At 47.9% G+C, this 13,422-nt stretch overlaps 1 protein-coding gene and 1 long non-coding RNA gene across 6 annotated transcripts; one reads left to right on the forward strand and one right to left on the reverse strand.

The window, feature by feature from the left end:
• Window positions 1-1,194: 1,194 nt before the first annotated feature.
• Window positions 1,195-10,216, reverse strand: 4833447I15Rik. 5 transcript variants are annotated; one of them, XR_876677.3, is made up of 3 exons: window positions 10,065-10,216; window positions 6,623-6,707; window positions 1,195-1,232 (listed from the first exon to the last, which is right to left on the reverse strand). It is a non-coding gene; the product is annotated as an RIKEN cDNA 4833447I15 gene (long non-coding RNA). The 5 variants fall into 5 exon arrangements; XR_876674.3 differs by lacking the exon at window positions 1,195-1,232 and adding an exon at window positions 1,320-1,358; XR_876676.3 differs by lacking the exon at window positions 1,195-1,232 and adding an exon at window positions 1,634-1,942.
• A 184-nt stretch (window positions 10,217-10,400) lies between these two features.
• Window positions 10,401-13,085, forward strand: Pgp (phosphoglycolate phosphatase). Its single transcript, NM_025954.4, has 2 exons — window positions 10,401-11,124; window positions 11,217-13,085. The coding sequence occupies exons 1-2, from the start codon at window positions 10,485-10,487 to the stop codon at window positions 11,540-11,542; spliced, it is 966 nt and encodes a 321-aa protein (NP_080230.2). The 5' UTR covers window positions 10,401-10,484; the 3' UTR covers window positions 11,543-13,085.
• Window positions 13,086-13,422: the final 337 nt, after the last annotated feature.

Genomic DNA, 13,422 nt, shown 5'->3' on the forward strand with positions numbered 1-13,422 from the left:
ACTAATTGAGAAAATGCCTTACAGTTGTATCTCATGGAGGCATTTCCTCAACTGAAGCTCCTTTCTCTGTGGTAACTACAGCTGTGTCAAGTTGACACAAAACTAGCCAGTACAATTGACCCCTTGTCAACTTGACACACAAACACATCACTAGTAAGCCTCAACCCTTACATTCTTATTCATCCCCAAGATCTAAATAACTTTAAATGTCCCACAGTCTTTACATATTCTTAAATTTTCAATCTCTTTAAAATATCCATCTCTTTTAAAATCCAAACTCTTTTTACAATTAAAAGTCTCTTAACTGTGGGCTCCACTAAAACAGTTTCTTCCTTCAAGAGGGAAAATATCAGGGCACAGTCACAATCAAAGCAAAAATCAATATCCAACTGTCCAATGTCTGGGATCCAACTCACGATCTTCTGGGCTCCTCCAAGGGCTTGGGTCACTTCTCCAGCCATGCCCTTTGTAGCACACGCGTCATCCTCTAGGCTCCAGATGCCTGTACCCCACTGCTGCTGCTGCTCTTGGTGGTCATCTCATGGTACTGGCATCTCCAAAACACTGCATGACCCCTTCAGTCCTGGGCCTTCAATTGCAACTGCGCCTGCACCTTCACCAATGGCCTTCCATGGCCTCACACAGTGCCGAGCCTCAGCTGCTTTGCGTGACCCGTTCATGCCTTCAAAACCAGTACCACCTGGGTGACCCTTACATATTACCAAGTCCCGCTGCAGCAGGAGTACAACCTTGGCCATCTCTGGAACACAGCCTCTTTGTGCTTTCAGAAAACACTTCCCAGAAGATGTCACCTCAATGATGCTGGTCTCTTCTTAATCACCGCTAATTTCTTAGCTCCAGCTAACCAGCATCAATAGTCCCAGTAATGCAAAGTTTTTGCTTTAGTAGTTCTGGTATCTTGTTAATCACAGCTGATTCTTCAGCCCCAGCTAACCAGAACTACAGAATCTTCACAATCAAAACAGCAATGGCCCTGAAAAGCCTTTAATTTTCCCTCTGAAATTTCACAAACCAGAGCTCCATCTTCTGCAGTGTTCTCAACATTATCTTCCAAGCTCCTACACGACATCCGACAGAGCTCTTAACAACGGATGGATCTTCAAGCCCAAAGTTCCAAAGTCCTTCCACAGTCCTCCCCAAAACATGGTCAGATTGTCACAGGAATACCCCACTCTGCTGGTACCAATTTGTCTTAGTCAGGGTTTCTATTCCTGCACAAACATCATGACCAAGAAGCAAGTTGGGGAGGAAAGGGTTTATTCGGCTTACACTTCCATGCTGCTGTTCATCACCAAAGGAAGTCAGGACTGGAACTCAAGCAGGTCAGGGAGCAGGAGCTGATGCAGAGGCCATGGAGGGATGTTCTTTACTGGCTTGCTTCCCCTGGCTTGCTCAGTCTGCTCTCTTATAGAATCCAAGACAGCCAGCCCAGAGATGGTCCCACCCACAAGGGGCCCTTCCCCCTTGATCACTAATTGAGAAAATGCCTTACAGTTGTATCTCATGGAGGCATTTCCTCAACTGAAGCTCCTTTCTCTGTGGTAACTACAGCTGTGTCAAGTTGACACAAAACTAGCCAGTACAGGCCCTTTGCAAGAACAGTGCTCTTAACCACTGAGCCAACTCTCCAGCCCCAAAAGGTTTTATTTTCTGTGTATGGGTGTTCTGCATACACAGAAATACATGCATGTTTATACACATTTATACAGTGCCCACAATGGCCACAAGATGGTGTCCTACTTCACGAAACTGGAGTTACGGAAGGTTGTTAGCTACCATATGGGCTCTGGTAATCAACCACCATCACCCCTTCCTCTGGAAGAACCACCAGTGTTCTTAAGCACTTAGCCATCTCTCTAGCACCAAGCCTGGGCTACATAGAGAGTTCCAGGCCAGCCAAGACTTCCTAGTGAGACCCTGTCTAAAAATGAATTAAAAATAAATTAGATAAATTCCACCTGCTAAGGAAGTTTTTGTTCAAAAGGTAATCCATTATCTCCATTTTGTTGTTTTCAAAAATTGGGAGGATTGGGGGGGGGGGTACTTATGTACACATGTGAATGAGGGGGGTACTCTTATGTACACATGTGAATGGGGGGGTACTTATGTACACATGTGAATGAGGTGGGGTACTCATGTACACATGTGAATGGGGGGTACTCATGTACACATGTGAATGGGGGTACTTATGTACACATGTGAATGGGGGGTACTTATGTACACATGTGAATGAGGCGGGTACTTATGTACACATGTGAATGAGGGGGGTACTCATGTACACATGTGAATGAGGTGGGGTACTCATGTATACATGTGAATGAGGGGGGTACTCTTATGTACACATGTGAATGAGGGGGGTACTTATGTATACATGTGAATGAGGGGGGTACTTATGTATACATGTGAATGAGGGGGGTACTCTTATGTACACATGTGAATGAGGTGGGGTACTCATGTATACATGTGAATGAGGGGGGTACTTATGTATACATGTGAATGAGGGGGGTACTCTTATGTACACATGTGAATGAGGTGGGGTACTCATGTATACATGTGAATGAGGGGGGTACTCATGTACACATGTGAATGAGGTGGGGTACTCATGTATACATGTGAATGAGGGGGGTACTCATGTACACATGTGAATGAGGTGGGGTACTCATGTATACATGTGAATGAGGGGGGTACTCATGTATACATGTGAATAAGGTAGAAGCCAGAGAGGATGCTGGCACATATCCTCTTCTACACCCTTATATCTAGAGCTTACCAGTTTTTGGCTAGGCCGGCAGCTAACCCTAGTGATCCTCCTGTCTCTGTCTCTGTCACATACATGGACATGCTCAATTAATTTCTTGCTTGCTTGCTTGCTTGCTTGCTTTTTTCTCTCCCTCCCTCCCTCCCTAGCCCCCACCCCCATTTTCTGGAGACAGGCTTTCTCTCTGTGGTCCTGGCTGTCCTGGAATTCACTCTGTAGACCAGATATGCCTCTCCCTCCCAAATGCTAGGATTAAAGGTTTGTGTGGTGTGTGTGTGTGTGTGTGTGTGTTTAGCCCAAGGCTTGAACTTGAGAGCTTTCAGGGAAGAGATAAGCCAAGAATCCTGGACTACTTCTCTCAAAAGATATACTGAGGAGGAGTTGAAAAGCCAGCATCCAGAGAATGCAGGAGTGACGAAATGTCAAGAGAGAGGATGAGTTGGGCATGAGGGGCCCACCTAGAATTCTAGCATTGGGGAGGCTGAGGCCAAAGGATCACCATGAATTTGAAGCTACAAAATAGTGAGTTTACCAGGCTGGGTTACATAAGAAGCCCCAATCTCACAAAAGAAGCAACTGGGAATAGGGGGTGGGGAAGGACCCTGAAATAAAAAACAAAGGACGATGTTCCAGTAAATCTCCAACCCAAAAAGGCCCAGTTAAAGAAATCACAACTCAGTTAACTGGAATACAAGCTACACGCCTAGATTGGGCAGATATGCCACTACACTACTCTCTTCCTATCTATGAGATCTAGAAGCTGTGGTTTCTCCAGGCCATGTGCTTCTGCTCCATTCTCCTCCCACCTCCTCTGTGGAGGTCTCTCCTCCCTTCTCCCACAAACGTTCAGCTCCACCTTCCCTCCTACCGCCCAATCACTGGCTCTAGCCTTTATTTGAGAAGTTAAAGTGGGGAGAAGGTTCACAAGGCACCTGTATGCAGTGATTCACTCCTCATCTGCAACCCCTCCCAACAGAATGGAATTAGCATCAAAGTATAAAACTAGGGCTATCCACAACACAGTATGACTTATAAACATGAGAAGCTAGTCCAAGAGAGACAGAACCTGCTGGGTAGAATTCTCAGGGGCAGGCCGGGACTCCTGCCCAGTCACCCCTAGGGGTCAGAATGGGAACTTTGACTAGAAAGCCCTGGGCCGATGCAGATCACCAAGCACAGGGGCAGATCACTGCAATCAGCAGGCAGCAAAACAGACTTCCTCATCTCAGATGGCCTCCTTCCCTAGACTCCAGCTGGACACCAAGTGTTGATGTCCCATGGTCATCATGGATAGGAACTCAAAACTCTTCCTTTTTAACTTTTTAAATTGGAGGATTTTTCGTTCCAGAAAGAACATAGATTTCTTTTCTTTTTAAAAGAAAAGATTTATTTATTTATTTATTATTATAATATGTAAGTACACTGTAGCTGTCTTCAGACACTCCAGAAGAGGGAGTCAGATTTCCTTATGGATGGTTGTGAGCTACCATGTGGTTGCTGGGATTTGAACTCATGACCTTTGGAAGAGCAGTCAGTGCTCTTACCCACTGAGCCATCTCTCCAGCCCAGAACATAGATTTCTTAAGGAAATAATTAGGAAAACTGAGAATGGGAAGAATTAGAGAGGAGCACCTGTTCTTTAAATAGTGAGGTGGGATTTTGACAAATTGTTCTGGCTGTCCTCAACACCCTAGGATTTGGCCTGGCTTCAGAAGAACAGTGAGGTTGCTCACCAGGCCCACCTTCTCTGTTTGTTTGTCTGTCTCTGTCTGTCTGTCTGTCTGTCTCTCTCTCTCTCTGTCTCTCTCTGAAGCTCTTATGTATCTAAATTTGGCCTTGAACTCCCTATGTGGTCAATGATGACCTTGAACTTTTAGGGTTTTGTTTTGTTTTGTTTTTGTTTTGTTTTTTTACATTTCTTTAGTGAATGCATGTTTTGCTGCATGTATGCGTGAATGTGCCATCTCTGTACCTAGAGGATGCCCTCAGAGGGCAGAAGGCATTGACTTCCCTGGAACTGGAGTTACAGTTATGAACCACCATGTGGGTGCTGGGAACTGAACCTGAGCAGCAACTACCTGCCTTTAAATACAAGCCACCTGGTCAGCCCTTCTCATCGTCCTTCCTCATCCGTTTTCTGAGTTCTGGTATTACAGGTATGTACTAGCATGCCCAGTATTTTGCCGGGATGGAACTCAGAGTTCTGTGCATGGTAGATAAGTGCTCTAGTGCTGAGATCTCCTTAACCCCCAATGTTATTTTGAGGCAAGGTTTCACTTTGTAGCTGAATGCTAGCCTGGAGCTCACAGAGATCCTTCTGCTCAGCAAGATGGCTAGGCAGGTAAATGCACTTGCCACACACACTTGGCATATTGAGTTTGACCCCTAGAATTCATTGTGGTGTGAGTGTCTATGTGTATGAGTAGGGAATCAGGTTTTAAAAGTTATCCTCTAGATGCTGGAGAGATGGTTCAGTGGTTAAGAGCACTGTTCTTCCAGAGGTCCTGAGTTCAATGGCCAACAACCACATGACCACATGGTGGCTCACAACCATCTGTAATGGGATCTGATGCCCTCTTTTGGTGCGTCTGAAGACAGCTGCAGTGTACTCACATACATTTTTAAAAAAAAAAATCTTTTTTTTTTTTTTTTTGGTTTTTCCAAGACAGGATTTCTCTCTATAGCCCTGGCTGTCCTGGAACTCACTTTGTAGACCAGGCTGGCCTCGAACCGCCTCCCTCTGCCTTCCAAGTGCTGGGATTAAAGGCGTGTGCCACCACGCCCGGCTGAAAAAAAAAATCTTTTAAAAAATTAAAAGATAAAATAAAATAAACCTTCTTGCATCAAATTCCCAAATGCTGGGTTGTGTGAGTCACCATGGCCAGCATGACTGGCTTTTGTACTTAGGTCACTGAAGCAATAACACTAAGAATACTGCCTCTCTATGTTCTAAAGCACTGCAAATTATGAACTATTATAACTGGTGTCTCCGAATCACTTACTGAAACTCATCACTGTGACTAGTACCCAACAAGCAGAACTTAAGGGAGGGTTTGCTTTGGTTCTTAATTTGAGGGCACACACCATAACGGCAGCAGAAATGGTTGGTGCTGTACGTATAGCTCAGTTGGTAGAGTGTTTTCCTAGAATGCCAGAAGCCCTGGGTTCAATGTACAACATTGCATGAAGCAGGCATGATGTCATAGGCCTGTAATCTTCGCTGTGGGGACATGGAGGCAGGAGGGCAAGAGGATCTGAAATTGAAGATTATCTTCAGGTATATAGCAGCTCTAAGACAGCTGTGGATACAGCAGATGCTATCTCAAACAAAACTATCAATAATGAAGATCAAGTATCCCACTGTCTGTCCTGTACCACAATCTACCCTGTACCACTGTGTACCCTGCACCATGGTCTATTTTACCTATGGCATGTTCCTCACTTGGGAGGACATGACACTGGTGCCATCTACTAGAAGATCTATACTGAGTACCAACTGTGTGTGAGGAACACATGGAAAGGGACTTCTGATCATCCACAGGGCCACTCTACCATGAAGGCCACAGTCCCCCCTCCAGACTCTGGCAGGTCCTCTCCACAGCCACTTTCTCTCCATTGCATCTCTTCCACTATGCAGGCTCAGGCTTGTCGCTGACAGACACGCCTGCCTTGCTCTCAGCAGCTGAGGCACTGTTCAGTTTCAGACTCTGAGCTTCATCCCCACTCTGCGTGGCCCAGCTGATGGGTCCCTAAGGCTCAGTCCTTACTGTAACAGACATGGATTAGCAGTGCCTTTCCTGGGACTCTGACAGCAGGATTGGTACTTTTTGTCTGCATACTTACTGGGTGTCCAAGTGTAAATCAAGGCAATCAGGGAAGTCTCAGAATCTGGTCACCTCGGTATACAACTGCCATTCTCCATTGTGGCCTGCATACCAAAGATACCAAATCAACTTGGGGTTTCTTTCTTTCTTTTTATCTTTTTAATTCACTTTTATGAGTACACTGTAGCTGCCTTCAGACACACCAGAAGAGGGTGTCAGATCCCATTACAGATGGTTACGAGCTATCATGTGGGTGCTGGGGATCAAACTCAGGACCTCTGGAAGAGTAGTCAGTGCTCTTAACCCCTGAGTCATCTCTCCAGCTCTCAACTTGGGGTTTCTAAGTGATAAAATCAGTATTTGTAATCTTTTGTCAAATCCAGCTTTCCCCAGGGACAGCTCAGCTCCCCAAGCTAACGGAAGACAGGAATGAAGGAGCTATCCTAGGCAGTCTATACTCCACAGAGGAACCCGCAGTCTTCTGCCCTCCAAGGCTATGGTCCTTGTCCTTCAGGCTTTCTAGGCCAGCAAGAATACGATGTTCCATAAGTAGGACCCTTAGGAGTACTGAGGTCATTGGATTTATCTGATGAGTTCAAAGGTAAAAGTGATTAAGAAAAAAAAAACTTACAGAGAGAACTGGGGTTCAAGAATAATGCATGAGGTGGACACACTGGGAATTGGGAGTCTACAAGACTAATAGCTATTGTTATTCTGACCCCCAGCTCCAGTCAAAGTGATGCTGATAAACACACAACTCTGAATGGTACACCCAGACATGGGAACACACAGCCTCATATTCATACAGAAGGACAACCGGGGCCTAGCAAACACAGAAGTGGATGATCAGAGTCAGCTATTGGATGGGTCACACGGCCCCCAATGGAGGAGCTAGAGAAATTTCTCAAGGAGCTAAAGGGAACTGCAACCCTATAGGTGGAACAACATTATGAACTAACCAGTACCCCGGAGCTCTTGACTCTAGCTGCATATGTATCAAAAGATGGCCTAGTTGGCCATCACTGCAAAGAGAGGCCCATTGGACTTGCAAACTGTATATGCCCCAGTACAGGGGAACCCCAGGGCCAAAACGGGGGAGTGGGTGGGTAGTGGATTGGGGGGGTGGGTATGTCGGACTTTTGGGATAGCATTGAAAATGTAAACGAGGAAAATACCTAATAAAAATAAAATAAAATTAAAAAAAAAGAAAAAAAAATAGAAAAAAAAAGGACAAGAACGTTCACGGGGACATTACAACAGCGTCAAACTAGAAATATTCCAGTGTTCATCAGCAGGAAAACATAAAACTGCAGGGCCAGTAGTGGTATGATTTTTACCATGGTCCAGGTAACACAATTCAATGAAAAAACAGTAAAAATAAGAAACTGAGAATGTATTACTCAAACTATTATTGCTGTCTGTTGAGACAGGGTTTCTCTGTGTAGCTACCCTGGCTGTTCTGAAACTTGCTTTGTAGACCAGGACGGCCTCAAACTCACAGATACTCATGGAGATCCACCTGCCTCTGCCTCTAAGTCTTGGTGTGGGCCACCATGCCTGGCCATTCAATTCTTAGCACCTACATGGGAGCTCACAACAGCAGCCCATAAGTCCAGTTTCAGGCAATCTGACTCCTGGCCTCCGAGGTCACCACAAATACAGGCAAACATATGCAGAAAATTAAAAACATCTTCAAAAAAATATTTTCTTTTTTGGTTTTTTGAGACAGGGTTTCTCTGTGTAGCCCTGGCTGTTCTGGAACTCACACTGTAGACCAGGCTGGCCTCGAACTCAGAAATCCTCCTGCCTCTGCCTCCCAAGCGCTGGGATTAAAGGCATGTGCCACCACTGCCAGGCTCAAAAATATTTTTAATTATGTGTGGGTATGTGTATGAAAGTGTCCACAGAGGCTACAATTCATGATCTTTGCAGCTGGAGCTACAGGCTGTTGTGAACTGCCCAGCTTGGGTGCTTGGAAGTTGAAGTCAGGGTGGTCTGAATGAAAGAGGAATGAAGAACCATTCTGCCTCCATTTTAGGCTTAAAAACCATCTTATAGTGAAGACAAAGTAGGTGATTCTGTTAGTGATTAAACTTGTTTCTCAAGGACTAGTCTATGTCTGACCTGTAACCTTAACTACAAAAGATTCTGGGCTGTACGTACAAATGGTTCTAAGAATGGCAATCATGTCTTTGTTTCCTGAGGTTATGTGACCACCTATGACTGCCTTGTCATTGCTGTCTATTGTTACGACTACCTTGTTAAGCTCCCCTTGCAGCCATGGCTTTGTTTCAGGGGGTCATTAGGACTTACACACATGCTTGTTCTGCTCCTGTAACCCGGCCTATATCACCCACTAACCCACCTCACTCCATTTGCAAACTGCCTACCCCTGAGCTTTATAAAAAACTATGTTGGCCATGATGATTGGGTTGGTGGCCTTTCTCCTCTCATATATGAGGTTAACAAGGTATAATCTGGGCTAGCGAGATGGCTCAGTGGGTAAGAACACCCGACTGCTCTTCCAAAGGTCTGGAGTTCAAATCCCAGCAATCACATGGTGGCTCACAACCATCTGTAATGAGATCTGACTCCCTCTTCTGGAGTGTCTGAAGACAGCTATAGTGTACTTACATATAATAAATAAATAAATCTTTTTAAAAAAAAGGTATAATCTTTGTCACTCCTGTAGTCCAAAAGTCAGACTTCTAAAAGGATGCTCTAGAACATCTTTTTATGTATATTCCAAGTCAGAAAGGTGGTTGGGAGAGGGATATCTGTTATCAACTGAAAAGTAATATAGGTGACTTTTGTGAAATGTTGGAATTATTCTATATCTGATATTTGAATATACATGCGCATTTTCATATGAAATTGCATTGATCTGCACAAAGTCATGTATAATATGCCTCAATAAAAGTATTAATAGTGGGCTGGAGAGATGGCTCAGCGGTTAAGAGCACTGACTGCTCTTCAGAAGGTCCTGAGTTCAAATCCCAGCAACCACATGGTGGCTCACAACCATCCATAATAAGATCTGATGCTCTCTTCTGGAGTGTCTGAAGACAGCTACAGTGTACTTACTAAATAAATCTTTTTTAAAAGTATTAATAGTTAATGAGGACGATAATAGTGACCGATTGCTGAATATCATACAGTAGGTAATGTCCCCCTGAGTCCCAATCCTACTGCTTTGCCATCACTGGTTCATGCCACTTCGAGGTACTGGGAACCTTTGAAGAACCGAAGGTAAGAATGCGAGTACCCTTGGGAAAGGAAGTTGTAGGCTGGCTGCGAAGACTGAAAGATAGTCGGTTCAAGCACCGACTGCACGTCCAAGGCGCTTACGTGACTTTGGTGTTGGCAGCCCCTTCCGCCTTCTTCCTGAGAATAGCCCCGCCCAACCAAGACCGCTAGAAGAAGTAGCCAATCATCAGCCGGCCTGGCCCAGGGTGACTGACCTGGAGTCTCCGTCACCTAGGCTGATTACCAGTTTCCAATGAGCGTGCTGTCCCGTGGCCATCCACGAACAGCCGCCTTGCGTCCCGCGCCATTCGCGCCCCGCAGCTTTTCCGCGGCGTATGCTCTACCCTTGCCGGTTGGCGCTCTGCCAGCCAATTATTGGTGTAGCTGCACCAGGCAGCCAATGGCTGCCCGCCTCCGCGCGCCTGCCCGCGTCCGTTGCAGCTGTAGGCCTCGCTGCTCGCGGGAAACGGAGATGGATTGGCGCAAGCAGGGACCAATGGGCGGTGCGCGCGAGGAGCGGGGCCAATGAGCGTCCCGGAGGCGGGGCGGGCGCCGCGGCTGGCGGCTGCGAGGAGCGGCCGGTGGTGGCGGCAGGAGCGGCGGGTGGCGGCGGCGGCAGCGGTCAGCGGTCGACCATGGCAGAGGCGGAAGCCGGTGGCGACGAAGCCCGCTGCGTGCGGCTGAGCGCCGAGCGGGCCAAGTTGCTGCTGGCCGAGGTGGACACGCTGCTGTTCGACTGCGATGGCGTGCTGTGGCGCGGTGAGACGGCCGTGCCGGGCGCGCCGGAGACTCTGCGGGCTCTGCGGGCCCGCGGCAAGCGACTGGGCTTCATCACCAACAACAGCAGCAAGACTCGCACGGCCTACGCGGAGAAGCTAAGGCGCTTGGGTTTCGGCGGCCCGGTGGGGCCCGAAGCTGGCCTCGAGGTGTTCGGCACGGCCTATTGCAGCGCGCTCTATCTGCGCCAACGCCTGGCCGGCGTGCCGGACCCCAAGGCCTACGTGCTGGGCAGCCCGGCCTTAGCAGCCGAGCTGGAGGCCGTGGGTGTCACTAGCGTGGGCGTGGGCCCGGACGTGCTTCACGGCGATGGCCCCAGCGACTGGCTAGCCGTGCCGCTCGAACCCGACGTGCGCGCGGTAGTGGTGGGCTTCGACCCACACTTCAGCTACATGAAGCTCACCAAGGCCGTGCGGTACCTGCAGCAGCCCGACTGTCTGCTCGTGGGCACCAACATGGACAACCGGCTCCCGCTAGAGAACGGCCGTTTCATTGCGGGTCCGTGCACCTAGGGGCTGGAGGTTGGAGGGCGGGCCCAGCCCTTCCGTGTCCTCTGACCCCAGCGTCCCCTTCCCTCCCTCGCTCTGCAGGTACCGGCTGTCTGGTGCGAGCCGTGGAGATGGCCGCCCAGCGCCAGGCGGACATCATCGGGAAGCCTAGCCGCTTCATCTTCGACTGCGTGTCCCAGGAGTATGGTATCAACCCGGAGCGCACCGTCATGGTGGGAGACCGCCTGGACACAGACATCCTCCTGGGCTCCACCTGTAGCCTGAAGACTATCCTGACCCTCACCGGAGTCTCCAGTCTTGAGGATGTGAAGAGCAATCAGGAAAGTGACTGCATGTTCAAGAAGAAAATGGTCCCTGACTTCTATGTTGACAGCATTGCCGACCTCTTGCCTGCCCTTCAAGGTTAAAGATCTAGTGTCTTTAATCTCTGGAATAAAAAAAAGAAAAAGAAAATCAGCTACCTAAATTAATAGTGGGGCTTAGAAATTGCTCTGTTAGGTGGCTGCAGGTTAACTGAAGTTAATAAGCAAAGGCAGTAGTTAATCTTGTAAGTAAACGTTGGGGGGGGTTGTTTACAGAGAATTATATTTTAAGATGCACTTTTAAGCTTGGAAGGCATTATGGGGTGGGCATAGCATGTGCCCAACATTCAGGTAACCTCAGGCCCTGTTGCTGAGACTGAAATGGGTCAAGGGTTGTGTGTCATGCTTTTTACTGAAATGTAATCAGGGATCAGGCCCTAAGGTGGGCAGAGTTAAAAAGGGCTCTTAATGACACAGAGACCAAAAACTGGGGTTTCCCCTAATGATCCTGCGGCAGAGGCGCCTGCTACTGCGTCCCAGTTCCTCACCTGTGGGGTGGGAGCGCTCTATAGCTGGGGTTTGGATGCCAACCCCGACAGCCTCCGCTACTCTGCCTCTTTGACATCACAATTGTCTGTTCTGTTTCAGATGCTCAGTACTGCAGACCCTCATGCACAGTAACAGCCCAACTAAACTTGTCTTTTGTGAACTTGGCCTAGGTGTCTTAAGTGTGGCCTGCTGAGCAGCTCCCAACACCATGCTGCTTTCCCGGGAGCTCAGAACAGTTGGGTTGTTTGGGGTTTTGTTTTTTTCAAACTAGTGAACAACACTGTCAAGTGTGAAATTGGATCTTACGCGTGTGGATTAATAGTTGTGCTGTCGCAACGGTAAACCCCACTAAAGAAATCTCCTGTCCCAGTCAGCAGCATAGCCAGTGTGCTAGCCGAGGATTGTCTTGTTTCCCAGAGTCCTCTGGGTAGGCAGGAGTCAGTCCTGAGGATAGTTAAGTCTCTAAGAAAGCAGCCAACCCCCCCCCTTGTCCAGGTCAGTTTTGTTGTAGACAGGTGGACTTCCTTGTTGGTGGCCAGCCATAAGACCTACTAGCCAGTTGGCTTCTCAGCATCTCTGGCCTTTTCCCCTGCTCTTCCAGTCCCTGACCTTTCAGTGTTCTGAGCAGACTGGGAAGTTCCTTTTGGCTGACTCCTTTCTGGCACCATGCCCTGTACCAAGTGGCTATGCTCATGGCCACAGGACTTCGCCTGCTCACCAAGTTCTCAGAGCAATAAAAGGTATTCATCCATGCCGGAAGCTGCTCCCAGGTCAGGGGTGGGAGTGGAATGGTGCCATGGATCAACAGGACCTACTCACCAAGTTCTCAGAGCAATAAAAGATATCTATCCATGCCTGAAGCTGTTCCCGGGCCAGGGGCGGGAGTGGAAGGTGCCATAGATCAACACGACTGTGGTAGTGCCTATGACATTGGTGGTGCTGATCCTTGGAGTCTGGATAATGACCAGGCTTGGCAGGTGCGTAGCCAGAGAGACCCTCCTCTGGACAAACCTGGAGAACCTGTGTGTGTGTGACATTTCTAGCTTGTCTTGCTGTGTGATCTCAAATGCACATTAAACTCTCAAACCCATGATGATTAGGTCTGCCTTCCTCTAATTTCTTTGAGAAGCAGTTGTCTAGCTATGAGTGGGAGCAAGGCAGGAGCACTGAAGGCAGGCTGGGATTCCAACTCTAAAATCATTCCCAGTGGGCATGCCCACCTGCAGCCCCACCCTGTCTATAAGGAACAGGTGCTAAAGAAACTGGAAATACAAGGTGTAAAGTACTGGGATGTGTGTACAGCTAGGCCACCAAGTCACAGAGATAAGTGACCAAGACAATAGAGCTAGAGTAGGAAAAAACATGCTAGGGAACAGAGGCTGGCTTAACTAATGTGGAGCAAGGTACTTGTTCTTGGTCCAGCCTGAAGCACACGA

Source organism: Mus musculus, chromosome 17 (assembly GCF_000001635.26).
Source record: "Mus musculus strain C57BL/6J chromosome 17, GRCm38.p6 C57BL/6J".
NCBI lineage: Eukaryota > Metazoa > Chordata > Mammalia > Rodentia > Muridae > Mus > Mus musculus.